Source organism: Tribolium madens, unplaced genomic scaffold, assembly GCF_015345945.1.
Source record: "Tribolium madens isolate multiple individuals breed KSU strain unplaced genomic scaffold, Tmad_KSU_1.1 Scaffold_11;HRSCAF=98;Tcas5.2_LG3b, whole genome shotgun sequence".
Classification (NCBI taxonomy): domain Eukaryota; kingdom Metazoa; phylum Arthropoda; class Insecta; order Coleoptera; family Tenebrionidae; genus Tribolium; species Tribolium madens.
In genome coordinates, this window is record NW_025400975.1 from 9,444,992 (window position 1) to 9,464,376 (window position 19,385).

The 19,385-nt window shown below is 36.6% G+C and overlaps 6 protein-coding genes across 8 annotated transcripts; 2 read left to right on the plus strand and 4 right to left on the minus strand.

The window, feature by feature from the left end:
- Nucleotides 1-8: 8 nt before the first annotated feature.
- On the plus strand, nt 9-995 carry LOC123004996 (MICOS complex subunit MIC25). Of its 2 annotated transcripts, none has more exons than XM_044398591.1 (3): nt 9-238; nt 425-651; nt 702-995. In XM_044398591.1, exons 1-3 carry the CDS (start codon nt 127-129, stop codon nt 894-896), a joined length of 534 nt encoding a protein of 177 aa, XP_044254526.1. In that variant the 5' UTR covers nt 9-126; the 3' UTR covers nt 897-995. The 2 variants fall into 2 exon arrangements, with proteins under 2 accessions (XP_044254526.1, XP_044254518.1); XM_044398583.1 differs by having other exon boundaries at nt 37-238; nt 422-651.
- A 178-nt stretch (nt 996-1,173) lies between these two features.
- On the minus strand, nt 1,174-3,701 carry LOC123004984. Of its 2 annotated transcripts, XM_044398570.1 has the most exons (4): nt 2,511-3,701; nt 2,002-2,467; nt 1,706-1,958; nt 1,174-1,651 (listed from the first exon to the last, which is right to left on the minus strand). In XM_044398570.1, exons 2-4 carry the CDS (start codon nt 2,444-2,446, stop codon nt 1,258-1,260), a joined length of 1,092 nt encoding a protein of 363 aa, XP_044254505.1. In that variant the 5' UTR covers nt 2,447-2,467; nt 2,511-3,701; the 3' UTR covers nt 1,174-1,257. The 2 variants fall into 2 exon arrangements, with proteins under 2 accessions (XP_044254505.1, XP_044254496.1); XM_044398561.1 differs by having other exon boundaries at nt 2,002-3,701.
- A 585-nt stretch (nt 3,702-4,286) lies between these two features.
- Nucleotides 4,287-10,190, plus strand: LOC123004954 (brefeldin A-inhibited guanine nucleotide-exchange protein 1). Its single transcript, XM_044398511.1, has 5 exons — nt 4,287-4,679; nt 4,737-5,478; nt 5,528-7,991; nt 8,046-9,578; nt 9,632-10,190. Exons 1-5 carry the CDS (start codon nt 4,556-4,558, stop codon nt 9,767-9,769), a joined length of 5,001 nt encoding a protein of 1,666 aa, XP_044254446.1. The 5' UTR covers nt 4,287-4,555; the 3' UTR covers nt 9,770-10,190.
- LOC123004975 (centriolar coiled-coil protein of 110 kDa) lies at nt 10,120-11,783 on the minus strand. Its single transcript, XM_044398548.1, has 2 exons — nt 11,433-11,783; nt 10,120-11,371 (listed from the first exon to the last, which is right to left on the minus strand). The coding sequence occupies exons 1-2, from the start codon at nt 11,493-11,495 to the stop codon at nt 10,220-10,222; spliced, it is 1,215 nt and encodes a 404-aa protein (XP_044254483.1). The 5' UTR covers nt 11,496-11,783; the 3' UTR covers nt 10,120-10,219.
- Nucleotides 11,784-12,080: 297 nt separating this feature from the next.
- LOC123005257 (UV radiation resistance-associated protein) lies at nt 12,081-15,029 on the minus strand. Its single transcript, XM_044398936.1, is given in 8 exon segments — nt 12,081-12,601; nt 12,650-13,052; nt 13,055-13,257; nt 13,312-13,545; nt 13,604-13,772; nt 13,851-14,377; nt 14,431-14,620; nt 14,676-15,029. Coding segments are annotated over 8 exon segments (2,184 nt in total). The 5' UTR covers nt 14,751-15,029; the 3' UTR covers nt 12,081-12,218.
- A 226-nt stretch (nt 15,030-15,255) lies between these two features.
- Nucleotides 15,256-17,944, minus strand: LOC123005267. Its single transcript, XM_044398949.1, has 5 exons — nt 17,508-17,944; nt 17,285-17,458; nt 17,017-17,112; nt 16,934-16,963; nt 15,256-16,878 (listed from the first exon to the last, which is right to left on the minus strand). Exons 2-5 carry the CDS (start codon nt 17,358-17,360, stop codon nt 16,709-16,711), a joined length of 372 nt encoding a protein of 123 aa, XP_044254884.1. The 5' UTR covers nt 17,361-17,458; nt 17,508-17,944; the 3' UTR covers nt 15,256-16,708.
- Between the last annotated feature and the right edge of the window lie 1,441 nt (nt 17,945-19,385).

Below are 19,385 nucleotides of genomic sequence, written 5' to 3' on the forward strand. Positions count from 1 at the left end.
ATAATTTGTTTGGTTCCACAATTTTTATTATAATTTTCTATGGTGCTGCCACCTTTTTATTTTGCTCGACACGCCGGCAAGTGAATTCGAAGTTGTCAAAATTGCAAAAGAATTAATTCGTTGAAAATGGGTGGAAGCCAAAGCCGTACTAGAAAATTAACAGTGGAAAATGATGACCCAACTAGTGTAATAAAAGTATCAGACGATGTAGTGCAACGTATTAAAAACAACAGTCAAGGTAAAGTGACATAACCTCAATCTTTGCAATAAAACTCAGATTAGTCGTAAACAAGATCAATAAAGTTACGTTAGGGGCTCACACGACCTTAGTTATCAAATCCGAGCAAAACATATCGAAATGAATGAATTAAACCTCAAAAAAAAATGTGTTATTGATTACATAATATTGAACCTTTGCTAGAAGCAAGGCCAGCTGCCCCCGAACCGTCTTACCAACAAGCACCCCCACAGCAGGCCGTGCCGGTCCAACCCATGTTTATATATGAGCCCAGCGTAACTTCAGTCCAGCTAAGACAGGCCAATTTAGCAGAATTAAAGAAAAACGACCACTACTGGGAGAATAGACTTAAAAACCAGCAAGCAAATCATCAGAAAATTAACGAGATTATGGAAGCGGAATATAAGAAAGCTGTAAGAGTGGGAGAGTGAGGCGTTGGTTTGTTTCACGTTGTTTATTGTAGATTGAGGAAATGGAAGTAACAGAAAAGACTAAAACTCCATCTAGGGCGTTACCCCCGTGTCAGGATGCTAAAGAGGCCGTTATGAGGTGTTATAGGGAGCATGCGAATGAACCAATGAAGTGTGCTAAAATCGTACAAGCCTTTCAGCAATGTGTGGATTCAAAGAGGGCCAGTTTGATTGCTAACAGGGGCTAGTAGTGGACTGATTAGAGCATTTGAAATTATCGTTTTTAGAAAACACTACAGTGTTAAGGTGTGTTATTTGTAAATATTATTAAAAACAACAATATGTTATTCCGATTTTCTTTGTTCATAATACCTGAATAATTTTATGGGATTTACAGAAAAAGTGAAAATTTTAAAATGCTCTCATACATATACCTACCTACATACAATAAAAGTACGAATTTTAAGTCACTTAAAAGTTTGTTCAATTATTCAGAATCTCTCAAGTGGCAATCTTTTATGAAAGAAAAATACGAGTTTTAAGCCATGCTTATTTTATTTTGAAATAATTATTGTAGAATGTAAAACTTAGAAATAACAGTAAAAAAAGTTAGTCGTGTTTGTGTATAAGTTTGCGATATCTTTCTTCGAGATGTGCAAGCATCGTAGCATTATTTGCATGCTGTTTTCTCAATAAGAAAATTTCAGTATTTTCTTCAAAGTCAGCACGAGTGTATTTAGTACCAGAAGCTTGTTGAATAATATCCAAAAATTGTGTTCCATACTCTAAAGTGGGTTCAACAACCGTACCTTCGCCATAATCATTCCATGTACAAATCTGTATTATATCAGTATGTTGCAAAGCCAAATCAAAAGTTTGGTGAAAAGTATCTGTTCCGTATGGAATTGTAAATCCAGGACCGGGCCAACCTCCTTGTTCATAAAACGAATTAAAACCGGGGTAAGCAACTCCGACTTTGAGGGGAACGTCTTGATAGTTGTACCTAATTTTTTTTTCCCTTGAGTACTACTACATACTATTAAATTTAAATACTGACCAGTTGTTAAGTCCATCGAGGAAATTTGAATAAACCCAAGCATATTCCCCCGCTACCATACTCCCCCCTTGTTGGTGCTGGTTCCAGAGTGTTAAAAATGTGGGTTTTGGGTTCAAGGGTGTGAAAATACTATCCCAATTGGCGTCAAATAACGCTTGAGGGCCAAAATCCAACAATAACGGAACACCATTCACTTTCACATAGTTGCTTTTGCTGAAATAATTGTTTTGGAGATACTCCATATCAGCGGTACCTATAAATCGGATTATTTTTTGATTTAGTTGAAAATTTCGTACCTTGAGCAATTTTGTCTGGGACTCCCGCAAGATTCAAATTATTGTCTTCGTACACGACAGCAAATTGCAAGCCGGCTCTCTCAGTTCCAGCAATAATGGCTTCGCAATTTTCCTTGTTTTTCGGATAGTCCATAGCTTGAGTGGTTCCAGGCCAATCGAGGAAAATTCCTTTAATTCCAGCCGTTTTCATGTAGCCCATTTGCCAGTCGATGACAGTTGGGTCTCCGGAAGCGTAAGCCCCGATTTCCGGATGGTAGAAGGAAGCGATATCTTGTTTGCCATCGATGATATTGTCGGGGTTTCGGTTGGCCATGGTCCAATGGATGCCCCAAGTACCACCGTTGCTTTCTTTGGTCTCGAACCAGGGCATCATATGAACGTAGATGTCGTGGCTTTGGGCCGAAGCCCAGAAATAAAGAGAAACGAGCAAGAATGAAAGTTTCATTTTTATGCCCGATTTTCAAAACTAGAAGGTTTATATAGGTATTTAACTTGGAAAAGTTACCTACTTCCTGATGAAATCCGTGATTGGTCATACAAGTTTGTTATCGCTTTATCCGATACCAGTGCAATGACAGAGAGGAGCGAAGTAAACAAAACTCTTAATGACAAATCATAAAAAAATCTCTAACTATTAAGAAATTTGAAGTAAAAAGTTAAGCCAAGATAACATCTAAAAATAAAGTTTTGAAATAGGTACAGGATAACAATTATAATAGGGCTTTTATTCACAATAATAAAAAGGAAGCTTGTAAATTTTTGTATTTTGACCGCATCATTTAATTTGTCATTTCTGTTGTTTGCAATATAAATAAAATATTGTTGTTGCATGTGGTAATATTTTTTTCAATAGATACTTATCAAATAAAATACACGTTTTTTTTCTTTCGAAATTGGTAAACCTTTATTTGGTGCGTAAATTGCCAAAAGGGCATTAACGAATATTATTTAAACTTAAAATTGTTTTTTTTAAATCTCCAACTCTGCTTATTTAAAATAAAAAAAATAAAATAATTTGTCTTCATTAAAGAAAACAAAATCACTATAACTAAAAACAATGGTAAAATATAATATAATAGAGCATAGCAAGTCATCTTGTTGCTATACTGCTATTATTTACAGTTTCATTGCTTTAATTATTTATATTATTAGACATTTAAGTACCTGTTCTCATTTTGAATTGTCTTTTTTTTACAAGCACCACTCAACCAATTGCAATCGCTGACTCAGCACTTCCACATGAAAATCACGCCTAAATCAGACAAAATGAATAAACTCTTCCTTCCTGTCTTACTCCTTCAACTCCCTTATTTCCTCCAGGGTTACCCCAATCCTGAGGTCTACGTTGCCCTGGTTCGAAACCAAAGAGACCAACAAAAAAATTTTTGGAGTTTTTATCGACTGGCCCGGAACTTACAACGCTTTCAATTATCCGAAAAACAAGCAAAACGGTGAAGCGATTATCGAAGGGACGTTGCGGAACAACCTTAAATTTGCAATCGTTTACGAAGATAATAATTTGAATTTGGCATTAGTGTTTGATCAAATGGGGCAAGCTATCCTTGATATGGAATATCTTCAAGATAATTATTTCAATACAGAAAATTATGTCTTTGTTGATGATGATGTTGTTCTTATTGATTTTGGGCCACAGGTGCTCAAATGTTGCAAATGTTTTGGTGATGCTCAAATGTTGCAAAAATTACTAAGGGAACATAATGACATTGTGCACAAGTTTGATTAAATAATCAATCTTTATATGTGTAGTCTTTCTACATTTTCTATATTTTGTTACACTGTTATATCGAGCGATCAACATAATTTGTAATCGAGTCATCCTTGGATCCGAAAACGTATGTCTGTAAAATGTCAAGTAAAATGACAAGGCAAAACGGCAAAATCAAAAAGACGATGATTATAATAACAAAATTTATAATTTACCTTCAAAAAATAACGGTCCTACTCGTATTATTATACGTCGGCGACTAATTCCAGCCCATTTTGCCGTTTTACCTTTCGACTTGTCATTTTATTTGACGTTTCTTGAGCAGTTAGTTCAAAAACAGACATACGTTCTCGGATGCTAAGATAACTCGATTACAAATTATCTGATATAAGCAACCAACACTACAACATTTAAATTTGTTCGGTATTTATTTTTAAATACAGAAAAATATTTTTATTACAAACCTTAGCTTTATTTAGCTTATTACGGGTTTTTTTTTTATTTGGGGACTCATTGGGCTTAACTTGCTGTCATCTGTCAAAATTCTATATCAATTTTATTTGACAGGTGTGTGACATGTCCACTTACAATGATAAACATTAAAGTGTTTAAAAAAGCACATTACTAAAAATTACCAAAGTTATCAGTGTTATAAAACGAATGTTTACGTGTAGTCTTTCGAACCATAACATCTGTCACGCAAAACCCATCAATAGTGCAAATGCGTACAAAGAATCGTTCAATATCTGTTAGTTCAACACGTCACAAGTCATGATTCCTCTTTCAACGTGAAGGGTTTTAACTGATTCAACCACCAGTATATTAATAATGCAATCAAACTCTAAAACCAAAGAAATGTTCATTTTGCGAGCGCTGGAAAAGATCCTCAATGACAAGGAAATCAAGAGGTCACACCACTCGCAGTTGAAGCGGGCATGTGAGGTGGCTCTGGGTATGTATAATAGTATTTGATCCCTTTTAGACGATTTAGTTGTATTTGATTTTGCAGAGGATATCAAAAAGGAAGTGAAAGATGAGGACCAGGAGGGGGAGAAAGTCTCCGACGCTCTTCCCATGCCTAAAAGTGGCGAAGTCAATGTCCTCACTACTGAAAAATACTTTCTGCCTTTTGAATTGGCGTGCCAGAGTAGGTCGGCTAGGATCGTGGTCACGGCCTTGGATTGTTTGCAAAAACTGATTGCCTATGGACATCTCACAGCCAACGTCCCGGATTCGACAACTCCGGGGAAGCTTCTCATTGATAGAATTGTCGAAACGATATGTGCCTGTTTCACGGGGCCTCAGACCGACGAGGGGGTTCAATTGCAGATAATCAAGGCGCTTTTGACAGTTGTTACAAGTCAACATGTGGAAGTTCATGAAGGGACTGTTCTTTTAGCTGTTCGAACTTGTTACAATATTTTTCTAGCTAGTAAAAATCTCATAAATCAGACTACAGCAATTGCCACGCTAACACAAATGCTTAATGTTATTTTTACTCGAATGGAAAATCAAGCACTCGATGCTGAAGTACAATCAGAAATTCAATTGAATGGCATTGATACGAAATCGGTCAAGTCTTTGAAAATTGAAGACACTCTGGAAATTAAGGAAGACGTCATCATCGATTCCGGAAGTGCAGAAGTGGTGAATGAAATTTTGGATGGTATAATCAATGATGTCATCACGGAAGTGGAGCATAAGAAAATTGCTGAGCAGATTAACGAAGGCAGTCTTTCGTCGATTCCTAGGTAAACCACCCAAAAAATTAATAATTAAACAAATCAAACATATTTTTAGAGTTGCATCGCAAGAAAGCATGGATACTCACAGCGAGAATGATTCTGCCGTAACTGCAAAATTCACACACGTCCTTCAAAAAGACGCTTTCCTGGTGTTCCGCGCCTTGTGCAAGCTCTCTATGAAGCCGCTTCCCGAAGGCACTCCCGACCCTAAATCCCACGAGCTTCGTTCGAAAATTCTCTCCCTTCAACTTCTCTTATCGATACTTCAAAATGCCGGTCCCGTATTTCGTTCCAATGAAATGTTTATAACGGCCATTAAGCAGTACCTTTGTGTTGCCCTCTCGAAAAATGGTGTTAGCTCCATTCCCAAAGTGTTTGAATTGTCATTGGCCATTTTCTTAGCGTTACTTTCCAATTTTAAAATGCATCTCAAGATGCAAATCGAAGTTTTCTTCAAGGAGATTTTTCTCAATATTTTAGAGACGACAAATTCGTCGTTTGAACACAAATGGATGGTGATTCAAGCCCTGACAAGGATCTGTGGAGATGCACAATGTGTTGTGGATATCTACGTCAACTATGATTGTGATTTGGCCGCGGCCAACTTATTCGAACGTCTAGTCAACGATTTGTTTAAAGTAGCTCAAGGAAGACATTCAGTCGAGCTGGGGGCTTCACCTAATCAAGAGCGTGCAATGAAAATGTTGGGCTTGGAATGTCTTGTTTCCATTTTAAAATGTATGGTGGAATGGAGTAAGGATTTATATGTCAATCCCAATCTTCAGTCAACAGTGGGAGAACAACCGGTGAATGGGAGCGATAACGCTTCCCTAAAGTCACATGGGGGCTCTACCACAAGTCTGCATTCGAGCGACTGCTCCAGCGGTGGTGGCAACAAAGAAACTTTAGACTCACCTGAACAACTTGAAGTTCTAAAACAACAAAAAGAAGTTTGGGAGACCGGCATCGATATGTTTAATCGTAAGCCACGAAAAGGGGTCGCCTTCTTGCAAGAACACGGACTTTTAGGAACGACACACGAAGAAGTTGCAAAGTTTTTACACAACGAAGATCGATTAGATAAGACTTTTATTGGCGATTTTATGGGTGATAACGATGATTTTTGCAAGGAAGTTATGTATACTTATGTCGATCAAATGGACTTTACTAATATGGAGTTTGTGGCGGCTTTGCGTTATTTTCTTGAAGGTTTTCGGTTACCCGGTGAAGCTCAAAAAATCGATCGATTGATGGAAAAATTTGCAAGTCGATATTGTGAATGTAATCCGAATAATGGACTTTTTGCAAGTGCTGACACGGCTTACGTTTTGGGCTTCTCTATTATAATGCTCACAACGGACTTACATTCACCTCAAGTGAAAAATAAGATGAGCAAAGAGGAGTATATTAAGATAAATCGGGGAAATACCGATAGTAAAGATGTTCCAGAAGAGTATCTTTCCCAGATTTATGACGAAATCGCTGGTCATGAAATCAAAATGAAAAATACGGTAAATAAGCCGGGAAAGCAACAAATCAATAGTGAAAAAAGACGTAAAATTTTATTTAATATGGAAATGGAGGCTATAGCAACAGCTGCAAAAAACCTAATGGAGTCCGTTTCACATGTCCAAGCCCCTTTCACACTAGCCAAACATTTAGATCATGTGAGACCAATGTTTAAGACTTCATGGACTTCTTTTCTTGCTGCATTCAGCGTTGGTTTGCAAGACTGCGATGATCAAGAAGTCGCTACATTGTGTCTTGATGGTATTCGATGCGCAATTAGAGTCGCCTGTATTTTTCATATGTCTCTAGAAAGGGACGCTTATGTTCAGGCTTTAGCCCGGTTTACCCTCCTTACCACTAATTCACCCATCATGGATATGAAAGCCAAAAACATTGATACTATTAAAACACTCATCATGGTAGCGCACACCGATGGCAATTATCTTGGCTCGAGTTGGCTTGATATCCTCAAATGTATCTCTCAGCTCGAGTTGGCACAACTTATCGGTACCGGAGTGCGTCCGGAGTTTCTCTCTGGTCCGGGTCACAAGCCCCCGGATTTGACCTCGAAGGAGCATATAGGACAAACGAGTTCGCAAAGTGTGGTAGTGGCAGTTGACCGGATTTTCACAGGATCGACGAGGTTAGATGGCGATGCTATTGTGGATTTTGTAAAGGCGTTGTGTCAAGTGTCATTGGAAGAGTTGGCGCATCCGGGACATCCCCGTATGTTTTCATTGCAGAAAATCGTTGAGATTTCTTATTATAATATGGGGAGGATCAGATTGCAATGGTCACGAATTTGGCAAGTATTGGGAGAACATTTTAATACAGTGGGGTGTAACACGAACGAGGAAATTTGTTTCTTTGCGGTCGATAGTCTGAGACAGCTGTCGATGAAGTTTATTGAAAAGGGAGAGTTTCCGAATTTTAGATTTCAGAAGGATTTTTTGAGACCATTTGAGCATATTATGAAGAAGAATGTGTCGCCGACGATAAGAGATATGGTGGTAAGTAGTTTACGTATAATTAATTACTTATTATAATGTATTTATATTTTTAAGGTCCGTTGCGTGGCCCAGATGGTCAACTCACAGGCCAGTAACATAAAATCCGGTTGGAAGAACATTTTCTCGGTATTCCATTTGGCCGCCAGCGACCAGGAGGAATCCATTGTTGAGCTTGCTTTTCAAACAACGGGCAAAATCATCACCGAACTCTACGACAAGCAATTCGCCTCAATGATTGATTCGTTTCAAGACGCTGTCAAGTGCCTCTCCGAATTTGCATGTAACGCCCGTTTCCTCGACACCTCCATGGAAGCCATTCGTCTTGTGCGTTCCTGTGCAAACAGTGTCAACTCCTGTGCTCACCTCTTTGCCGAACACGCTGGTATGGAGAATGACGTGACCGTTGCCGAAGAGGATCGCATTTGGGTGCGAGGCTGGTTTCCGCTACTCTTTTCCCTATCTTGTGTGGTGAATCGGTGCAAGTTGGATGTGAGGACACGAGCCTTGACTGTACTATTCGAAATAATAAAAACCTACGGTGATACGTTTGCGAGTCATTGGTGGAAGGACCTATTCAAGATTTTATTCCGAATTTTCGATAATATGAAGCTACCGGAACAGCACACAGAGAAGGCGGAATGGATGACGACGACTTGTAATCATGCTTTGTATGCAATCGTGGATGTTTTTACGCAGTATTTTGATGTTTTGGGGCCGCTATTATTGGATGAGTTATACTCGCAGTTGCATTGGTGTGTGTTACAAGACAACGAACAATTGGCTAAATCGGGAACGAATTGTTTGGAGAATTTGGTCAATTCAAATGGACAGAAATTTGATGAGGTTACGTGGGACCGAACTTGTCGTTGTATGTTGGACATTTTCGATTCGACTGTTCCTACGGCTCTCCTCACTTGGAAACCCGAATGGATGAAGACAACGGCCGTGATTGAGCAAAATGGTGATGTTAAAGGAATTCTTAAAAAACCGACGGTTTATGACCGGACTAATTCAGATTCAGCTCTTTTTAACAAATTGGCGATTAAGAGTGCCGTCCAGTTGGAACTCATTCAAACCATCGACAATATTGTTTTTTATCCAGCAACTTCGCGAAAAGAAGATGCCGAAACTTGGGCTTTAGCCGCGGCCGATATGGCCGGAAACGGTTCGTTGACGGAATGTCAAAGGGAGGAACAGGGGATGTACAGAGTTTTGACCTCACCGCATCTATTACAATTAACGGATTGTCTTCTCCAGTCGCACAGATTTGCTAAAGCTTTTAATTTGGATCATGAACAGCGAAATTTACTGTGGAAAGCGGGTTATAGAGGTGGCGGGTCATCAACCAAGCCGAATTTGATGAAACAGGAGACGCATAGTTTGGCGTGCTCGTTGAGGATTCTTTTTAAAATGTACTGTGATGAGAGTAGGAGACAACATTGGTCATTGATTGAGACGAAATTAATTGGAGTGTGTCAGGAAGCTTTGGATTATTTTTTAAAGTTGCAAAGTGAGGCGCATAGGGAGGAGTGGACGATGCTCTTGTTGTTAGTGTTGACGAGGCTACTCAAAATGCCTGATGATAGAGTAAGAATTTTTTTTTTTTTTTGAGACTGTTTGGTTTAATATTTATTTTTTAGTTCGCTGTGCATGTGTCGAGATATTACTCCCTTCTATGCGAAATCGTTTGCTTCGATCTCAAAGCCGAATTGCGATCCATCCTTCGTCGAGTCTTTCTAAGGATAGGTCCTGTATTTCACATCACAACGGTACAGTGATCCGGACTCAATTCACCTATGAATTTTTTATCATTGTTACAAATTTATTTATTTAAAAATCCTAAACTTTTAGTAACCATCTTGTGTGTATTTTTTAAAAATCGTTCTTTAGCTTACTAGAAACACATTTACGAAAAGTAAGCTTTTTCCGTAATTAAGGCTTTCGTCGTAGAAATGATCATTCCTTGCATGAAGTGATAGGAGCCAATAAAATACTACAAAGTATAAGTTACGTGCCTTCAATAAAATTATTTATGTATGATAATAATTGTAATTAGTCATTCGGTATGAGGTTATGATTATGTGGATGTACTACTACCATCTGTTATAAATAGCAAAACTCGTGTAAATAATCATAAAATACTACTTTATTTAGTCATATTCGCTATTGTTATATAATAATAAAAATAAATATATCATTGCTTGTCTTTTGATAAGCCACTTGGTCCATCATCGCACCATTCGAGCGCTTTGTCTTCGCGAAATCGACAGGTTTGAGTTCGTTGCCGAGAGGGGCCTCTTTGCCTTTTCAATTTTTCGTTGTCTATCCATAGTAATAACCCCCATTTGTTCTTTGATCGAAAGTGTGAAAAAAATGTCATGAAATGCATAACAAGCAGCTGAAACTTGCTGAATGAGTCGTCGATGAAGCTCGACATCTGCAGGTTCAATCACGTCGGCATTATGCAATTGAATAGCACATAAAAGTGCATCTTTTATTGTGTCAATCAGCCCTTGCACCTTCTCAGTCCTTATCAGTCTTCGCACTAAATACCCCCTTACAGCAGCCCCTATAACACTCGCAGCCTTGTTCTCGTCCATATTTTTCACATTACGAAGATTAACAACGTTGATGGGGCTCGCGTGTGGCGGCGTCGTGTCCGATGATAATACTGAATAGTAAAGAGATTGACTTGATATTGAGACACTCATTGATTTATCAGAAGTGGTAAACTTCTCTGAGACACTTTTCTGTTCCTCTTGTTGCTTATTCAAAATTTCGAGTATGTTCCTGGCGTGTTCTTGGGGCAGTTTGTCGAGAAGTTCCTTCAGTTGGGGCTCCACTGTTGTCACTGTAACTTGCTGGACTGAAACGTCCGTTTCGATAACCTGTAAAGGGGGCTCCCGCTCGCTATCAATGACCGTGACTGGTGACAAACTCTGAGACTCACTCTCTTCCATTTCTATACACTTCCGCGCCTCTTTCTCCAAATGGGCCAAAAGAATGGGGCTGGGACTATCCAAAGTGTAAGAGTTACTTCGAATCAGTTTCGGGGGGGTGTTTTTCTCTTCATTACTCATGACTTTCACCCCCTCATCGCTGTACTCACTAACATCAATAGTCTCACTTGTTAAATTCTGTAATTTTTTATAAGTATCATAAGGCACAGGACTAGACGAATAATGGACTGAATTATCTTCAACAAAAGTCAGTTGATTTTCAAGAGTTTTATGTTTCGGTATTGTCGTCAAATCTGTGGTTTGGAGTCTCTCAAGGTCCTCTAAACATTGTTGGAAAACTCTACTCCTTTCTTGCTTTTTTTCTAATTCGATTGCTTTTCGTTTGTATTCGAGGCATTCTTCGCGAACTTTTGGGGTGACCTGCGAACGAAAAAAAGGGGTTGGTTGAAAAAGGTTCATTCTCGAAGAATTGTTGACTTACTAAAGGGGGTATTATCGGGATGCCCCTAATTTTAATACAAGATGTGTAAAATTTTGTTGACATTTCAGCACCTGCAGCGTTGTTAAGAAACCCATAAACGGCGGCGTCTGTTGTGATTTTTCGATATGTTTGTATTTGAGGTTATGAATGTGCAGCAAGTTCTGTGTGTTAAAAAAATGACAGGTGCAGCACATGGGCAGTTTTTATTTAAATTTTAGTAAGAAACAGACACTTCAAGATCGAAATAAATGTTTTGGCGACCGTGAAATGGTCTTCAAAGAAATATCAATGGATCATTTATTATTCCTACAGTCCTACACCAATTCGGGTGCTGATATAGACTCAAAGAACAGATAGATATATAGGATATATAGACTAGTACAATTTACTTTCTAGAGGTTGGTGATGGTGATTTTCAACGGCGTTTTGCGCGATTTCTCTCATTTTAGGTGGTGTGCCTGAAATATTTGCAGTATTCATCGTTAATTCAACAAAATTTTGAAAAATATTCGAGACTTGACACTTCGAAAAAAGTACGCAAAATAGCATACAAAAACTTGTTGCATAAGTCATTTGTGAAAACTCGCGCTTCGCTGCGCGTTTAATAAACCTGAACCTTTGTATTGGCCACAGTGTTAAAAAATCGGGTTAAAATGGAATAAATATTTATTGTGTAAATTAATTTGAAATTAACAATAACTTCTTTAAATGAAAACAGAAATGTAGTATTAAATACCTAGAGATTTTGAATTAAAAAATAAAATCTTAAATAATTCGATAAAACAATCACAAATTCGGTTTTGGCTTGACCAAGTTGAATGATTTCGTGGTACGCAATGCATCGGTCCTAGCCATCAGTGGACTATCGACACTTTGTACTGCAATTTCGGAAAAATTTTCACAAGTTTGAACCAAACTTCCAACATTGCTACAACATTCAGAGGAAGTTCCGTTTTTCATCCACTTCTCCAATAGTTCCGTTTGACTATCATCCATTTTCCTGTCCCCTTGTTTATCTTCGTTTAAATCTATGGACTTGCCCTCCAAATCCGCAGAAGGATCAAGTGTATCCGTTCCTTGCTCAATGGCTTCTTCACTATTATCACAGTTTTTGTTGTTTTCATCAACGATGCCTTCTTTTATAACAATTGAAGCGCTAGTCTCGTCTGCTACAGAACCGTTATGTAACAAGAGTTATATTAAAATTCTTCTACTACCTGTTTTTTTCAAAGCAATATAATTTTTAAAAGAATCCGACGTGATTAGTTTATTCATAAAAGCTTCCGGAATTGCTAAAATCTCGCTTAATCCTGGCCCACACTCACTACTCCTGACCACATTACTACATTTTTTTGGAAACTCGCTAATTTTCATTTCCGGTACTCGATGATCAGCTTCTGGATTTAAACCTAAACTAATCGTAACTAACGGAAGGGTTTCTTTGCAGTCTCGCCCTTCAAGAAAAGTTAGTAGATTCGGCAACGTTGCTTTCAATTCAGGTGTGTGCATAAAATACAACCACCTCAACTGAGCAATATTCTTATTTAAAAGATAAACAGCGTAAGTAAACTGAATTTTTTCTTTGCCTTTGGTAAACAGTGGGAAGCTAAAAATGTACAAAAGTAAATCAAATCAGGATTGCCAACTTGACGTTTGTACTCTCGTTCCCGGTCGGGTAAAATCGGTGACACATGGTCGGTAATGTATGATCTTGAACCGTAATGTGTCATTGGGTATCTTAAGGGCACTTGCAGGAACGTGGAGGTCATCAATAACACGTGGGTTATGTACCCCAATGCCACGGAAATCCCCATATCGGAGCAGTCTGGCAACATTGTGTCACAATAAAAGAAACGTCAAAGTTGGTAGTAATACCAACCTGATAAAATGTCCGAATTTGGTAGGTAAATCCCATGAATTGTGTACTTTTTCTCAGAGATTTGTTGTATTGGGTAGATAAACAACAACTGTTGCAATAATTGCCTCCTGCGTTGATTCAGTTGCGAATATAGAGTCATCAACAGCTCCTGATTACAAGCCATGTCTTTCTTCATTTTCTTCAAGTGCTCGCTCTCGCGGCTTAGTTGATAGTAGTTATCCATTAATTCTATATCTGTGCGTTATTTCACAAATAAAATATACATATTTCACTGTTTGTTTAATTAACTTACTTGTTTTTTCGTTCAAGTCAACCAACTCTTTTAGTTTGTTTTTGAAACGCCGTATTAATACTGACTTTTTATCACGCTCTTGTGATAGTAATTTGCTACGGAATTTTTCAATCTCAATTTCGTTTCGCATCTTTTCCATTTCTTTTCTTTGCATTTTTGTCGGTTTTTGCTGAATTGTGACAATTAACATTTTTTTTTAAATCAGTGTTTTAGTAATAGAAATTGATTAAATTAGGTTGTGCCTTACCTCCAGCATTTTATTGACCGACTTCATAGTAAGCAACTGCGGTGCATATCTAATATTATTAGGACTAGAAATTTGGGTACTTTCTGGGAAATTTGTTTCTGTGCTGTTTGTACCACACTTGACTTCAATTTTCTCCCTAACGACTTGCACATCTAGACCTTTATTTTTAATAGTGACTTGTAAACTGTGCAATTTCCTCAACTTATTAATATTGTAACTACTCCTAACCTCACTTTTTGCCGTTTGTACAGCCGTTTTCTTAAAAATCTGTTTGTTTCCCCCCACATCAATGATATTAATATTGTTTAAAAAAGGAGGCTTTTTGTGGTCCTCGTCATTCACCGCATGCCTACTCGTAAAAAACCCGCCCCTTATATAAAATATCACAGTTTTGGGGTGAAAGAAAGCCGGCTGGATTTCAGCTAATTTACTTCCTAAGTAGATGAGTCCTGATAGGTTTACTCCCCAAGTGGTAACTATCGTATCTGGGGGATCACCAATGTGGCGCCACACTCGCAAAACCAACGCTGGAATTAACAAAATTAGTTGTTGTTGTTGTTGTGCGATTTGGGGGAAATACCGGTTGTGGCCAAATTCGTCAAATTGCGTTGATCCAATTCGGGCCATTTGGGGTTGGTGTTTCCAATCTTGTCGCTGGTGTAGAATGGGGAACTCATCGTAGTCAAGTGGAGAGTAAAGTAGTAACTGCCTTTTTTCGGTAAAGGGGGGAAATTCAAGCCGATTATTTGGTGGACGTGACGCAGACGGCACTATAATTAAGTACGGGGATTAGAGGTTGTTTGGTGCGATTTAGGAGTGGATTACCTGTTGTGTTACTAAAGGGGTCCATTGTCGACTCCTCTGTCGCCCCACTAAACTGTCCGATAGGGTGAGATTCATGACATCTGAAATAAGTTAATGTGCTGTCTTTGACATATCATGATTCTTTGAGGTTATGTTGTTGAGATGTCAAACTGTACGCCTAAGTTGTAACTATTTTTTTTCTCTTTTTATGAGAAATTAAGTAATAATTCACTTCTATATTGACTAAAATAAACACTTCAATTAATCGCTAATAATTATTATTGTTGAGATTATTATAATCAAACAACATTGACAAATGTGTCCAACCACAGAACAACAGAGATAAACAGAAACATTTCTCTCTTTATCTTCCTCGGTCGAGAGTTGCAGATACCCCATCTTACAACAGCTGCCTGTACTAATAGTAAGCGCGGGCGATTTGAACAGAGTRACATTTATTTTTCGTTTAAATTTAAATACCATTGTTCGTATTCTTTGCAAATATTCACAATAATAGTTTCTAACAACATTCCATCTTGTCAAATAACTATTATTTGTGAATGTTTACAAAGAATTCGAAAAATATATGAATAAAAGACAATTAACTTGTAAGAAAAATGTATTATCACTAATAAACCTAAATATTAATCACTATAAATATAAATATTAATCCAGCACAATATGTGTTATASATAAATATAAAGTAATTTTACGTTGCAGTAGACAATAAAAAATAAAWAGAATTWGTTGCACCATTCTGGACAAAAAAATAATGTAGTATAAAATAACCTCAAGTTGAATGATGTAGTTGTCAGTGATGTTCCTGCCATTTACACGTGAAGAGTGAAAGTTCACACGTTAAAGCCTACTATACAATGAAGTGTGAAAATTTTGACAGCCTTTTGTTTGTCTGCAATAGCACAGGTAGTTACAACATGAAATAAATTGTTTATGACMCTTCTATAACATTAAGAATSTACAAATATCTAATGACACAATAAAGTAGGAAGTGATCCAGAAAGATTGTGTCTGTTGGTAACAGATGTGAAAATATTTTTGTTAATAAATGGAAGCACTGTAATCGGATACGATTTTGCTTGACAATAACTTAAGGTACTTGTTGAATTGTAGTTAATGAAAAGCGTACTCCAATGGTAACCTTTAAAAATTAGAGTTAGGATTGCCAAAAGATTCATTCATTGTGGATCACTTTGTGTACATTGTTGTTTTGTATATTGTTTACATGGTTAGGGACTAGTTTATAGAAGACAATTTAAAAATGGAAGTAAATCAATTACCACTACTACGTTGCCACTTTGTGGCCTTAAATTGTATTTGACATTGCTTATCACAACTATGAAGTAATACCTAGTAAGTCATTATGTGTTTATTCATCCTTGATGAGTAAAAAGTACCTGTATTAACAAAAAATTATTTCTACATATAAGTAAAAACATTTTTAACTGATATGTAATATGAATTTACATTATATCCACATCAAAAACATTGTACTTTCTTTACTGAGAACAGTATAAAAAAAGTATTGTAACTATGACCAGGTCGTTCCATAACAGTCTGAAAATGTGTAAAAATATATTAAAAAAAGAGAGTAACAGGCTATAGGCAAATGAAATTGGAATAAATAATGAATACTAGCGCAACGAATAATCAATAGCTATTAAGACAACTAGAGTTTTAAAGACAGTTTAAAAACCGAGGTCGTACTTTAAATTCTCGCTCCCTCCGGTCGCTCTAATTTAATAGGCTGAGATTTTTAAACTATAAAACTCTGTCTTCAAGATGTTTTGCAACACTAATATTGAATCAGAAATTGTCAAAATTGACAAAAAGTATGCATAAGCGTTTTTTATACTCTTAAGATACATTGKTATAGYCGACGTACTTTATAGATGAAGCTTATTTTAACGGCAACATAAGAGGTAAGCTTAAATGCACCATAGAAACAGTATAAGCTATTAGTGTTGCAAAAACGTGTTAAAAGAACGTATAGCCCATAACTGTGAGCTTCGTAAAAACTAATAAATGTGAAGTCATTAAACCAGTGACCCATGATATAAGTCTGTTTCTGATTTGCAATAATTTGATTGAAGTGTTGTCTGCTCCCACACAACACAAGCTTCCTTTGGGGGAGTCACAAATGCTGGAGTAATGGTCARCTTCGTGGGAGTGGTAGGTTCCGTTTCAATGAGAGATATCCTGTTACCTTTAATAYCATAATTTTACAATAATATTACTGCTTAGATATAATTTATAATTACCACACGTTGACGCACCTCCGTCTTCCGTACCTAATGCAAACAAATTTAAATAAAACATCATAACACAAACTTAAGAATCTCACTTGTTGTCAGGTTTACAGATGYTACCGCTGTAYGTTTTACTCGATGCGTACCCTCTTTAAAATCCTCCCATCTTAAAATGTTTGTGGCAAACAAAACTGAAACAGGTTTAAGTAAGTAAAGCATMCCCTTGTTKTTTGTAAATGACGTGTGGAAATGCAAAGCAAATGACAACTTAATGCATTTTTCAACTAAATTTTACTTAGCTCTCTGTAAATCGGTGCTACACTTGTACTGTCAATAAATTGATAAATATTAACACATGTTTACCCAATTCTGTGCAGATGCTTGTAAAAATGGTCCTTAAAATTTGGGTATTCGCGGCATATTTCCACTTCCGAGACATGCCCTGGCCTCTTCGGGGTTTGGAAAGTGGAAAAAAGGCCTTTCTCTATTGTGGCACCCTGGCACAGAAGAGGGATTTCGGCTCAAACTCATCACGTCCTGTTAACAAAATCTTAGAATGTCGCTTATACATTAGGCATTTTCTTACCTCTTATAACTCAATGTATCAACAAAACACTAATACCTAAACTTAAACACTAAAAATTGTTCAAACCCCTGAAATCAAACACATTGCACCTTTGTTCCTTGTGTTTACAATTTATACGTATCTAAACACTAAATTTTATATTCATCTCACAATAAAAACGTTCAGAAAAATATACACGCACACAAAACGAGTTGGAAGCGACACAAAACGAAACACAACGCAAATCGAGGACACACCACAAAGTAAAGTAAAAACAAAATGGCGATAGAGAATCTTCAATTCATGCATACCTGGGGACTTCAATTTTTTACTATCTGTCAACTTCAACTGTCATATTTTGCCGCTCTATTTCGAAACGCGACTAACGTTCATGCGATATCTGTGAGTTGCTGCGGGTACTAAATTTGTTTCGACGAAATACGTCATAAAAGTTAAATACCCCTGGTGTCCAACCAATCAAATTCAATATTCAGCAAAGTAGCTGACCTCTGGTGGCAGGTTATAAACTATCCAAATGGGGAAAACGCATTAAAATCCATTTCATTGAAATTGGCATAACAGTAGGCTATGATTGTGTAAACCGCGCTTTAAATGTGAAAAAGGCTTTACAAATTAAGAAACTAAATTTGTCACTAAAAAAGTGAGGTTAAGATAGTTAAAATTTTATTTTTAAAGAACCCTTTTTCAGATAGAGAGATTTAACAAATTTTTTGTTTTTTTTGTTTTGTAAATTGCGGCAAAACTGAGTCTCAATGATATAATATTTTGACCTATACCTATGTAAAATGTTCCGGGGAATCGATTGGAGTAAAAAAAATGCAAAATTCCTAATAGTTTTGAAGTTATGGTCGGATTTATATTATCCATACTTTTGACTTTATCACAAATTTTTTCGATAACTATTTATCGTAGAACACTGATTTTATATGATAGAAAATTAAATTTGCTCTCCAACGGTACCAAACATAAGAGGTTATTACCAATAAGTCCGGAGTTATTGGCAATAGACCGCTCCGGGTGCCAAACATCGACCAAAATCTCGACGAAAATCAAAAAAATTTTTAACCTTATAATTCATCCATATAACGTTTTTTATAGTGCTTATAAATTTAGCCTTATTTTTAACTTTATTACTCAATATCTCAAAAACTATGCATCGTAGAGTATTCTAACAAGTTGAATCGTGTTCAGCGAGTAATTTTACATCTAGAAAACCATATTTCAACCGTTTTTACGACTTAAGGTAAATTGACTATTTTTACGATTTTACTACCGCTCATCTTCAAAAACTCAAAATTTTTGAAACTTGACCCAATGTCGTTTTATGCACTTATTGGATTGAAAATAGCTCAAACTGCTTTATTTTAGAAGAAAACTCTTATTAGAGCCAGTATTTGGTTGAAATATTTTGATTTAGGTTGATTCCCAACTTAAAATTGAGCCAAATCGATTAAAAATTTCACAGATTGCTTTATTTCAGCCTAAAATTAAGATTGAAGCAATTATACTAATAAAATACATTAGTTTTGAATTAATTATGTATTAAAATCGAGCAAAATTGAATTGGAAATAGCTCAAATTGCTTTGTTTCAGCCTAAAATTAGAATTAGAAGCAATTATTTTAATAAAAAACATAAATTTTGATTTAATTCTGTAGTAAAATCGAGCAAAATTGTATTGAAAATAGCTCAAATTGCTTTATTTTGGAAGAAAACTCTTATTTAAGTCAGTGTTTGGTTGAAATACTTTGATTCAGGTTGATTCCCAACTTCAAATTGAGCCAAATCGATTGAAAATATCACAAATTGCTTTATATCAGCCTAAAATTAAGATTGAAGCAATTATACTTATAAAATACATTAGTTTTGAATTAATTCT

Coding starts and splice junctions, on each gene's coding strand:
- LOC123004996 (XM_044398583.1), top strand. CDS start 127: ATGGGTGGAAGCCAAAGCCGTACTAGAAAATTAACAGTGGAAAATGAT. Junction 239..421: donor TATTAAAAACAACAGTCAAG/GTAAAGTGACAT, acceptor AACCTTTGCTAG/AAGCAAGGCCAGCTGCCCCC. Junction 652..701: donor AAGCGGAATATAAGAAAGCT/GTAAGAGTGGGA, acceptor TGTTTATTGTAG/ATTGAGGAAATGGAAGTAAC.
- LOC123004984 (XM_044398570.1), bottom strand. CDS start 2,446: ATGAAACTTTCATTCTTGCTCGTTTCTCTTTATTTCTGGGCTTCGGCC. Junction 1,959..2,001: donor CCCAGACAAAATTGCTCAAG/GTACGAAATTTT, acceptor TCCGATTTATAG/GTACCGCTGATATGGAGTAT. Junction 1,652..1,705: donor CTCGATGGACTTAACAACTG/GTCAGTATTTAA, acceptor AAAAAAAATTAG/GTACAACTATCAAGACGTTC.
- LOC123004954 (XM_044398511.1), top strand. CDS start 4,556: ATGCAATCAAACTCTAAAACCAAAGAAATGTTCATTTTGCGAGCGCTG. Junction 4,680..4,736: donor GGCATGTGAGGTGGCTCTGG/GTATGTATAATA, acceptor TTGATTTTGCAG/AGGATATCAAAAAGGAAGTG. Junction 9,579..9,631: donor TCAAAATGCCTGATGATAGA/GTAAGAATTTTT, acceptor TTTATTTTTTAG/TTCGCTGTGCATGTGTCGAG.
- LOC123004975 (XM_044398548.1), bottom strand. CDS start 11,495: ATGTCAACAAAATTTTACACATCTTGTATTAAAATTAGGGGCATCCCG. Junction 11,372..11,432: donor TCCCGATAATACCCCCTTTA/GTAAGTCAACAA, acceptor TTTCGTTCGCAG/GTCACCCCAAAAGTTCGCGA.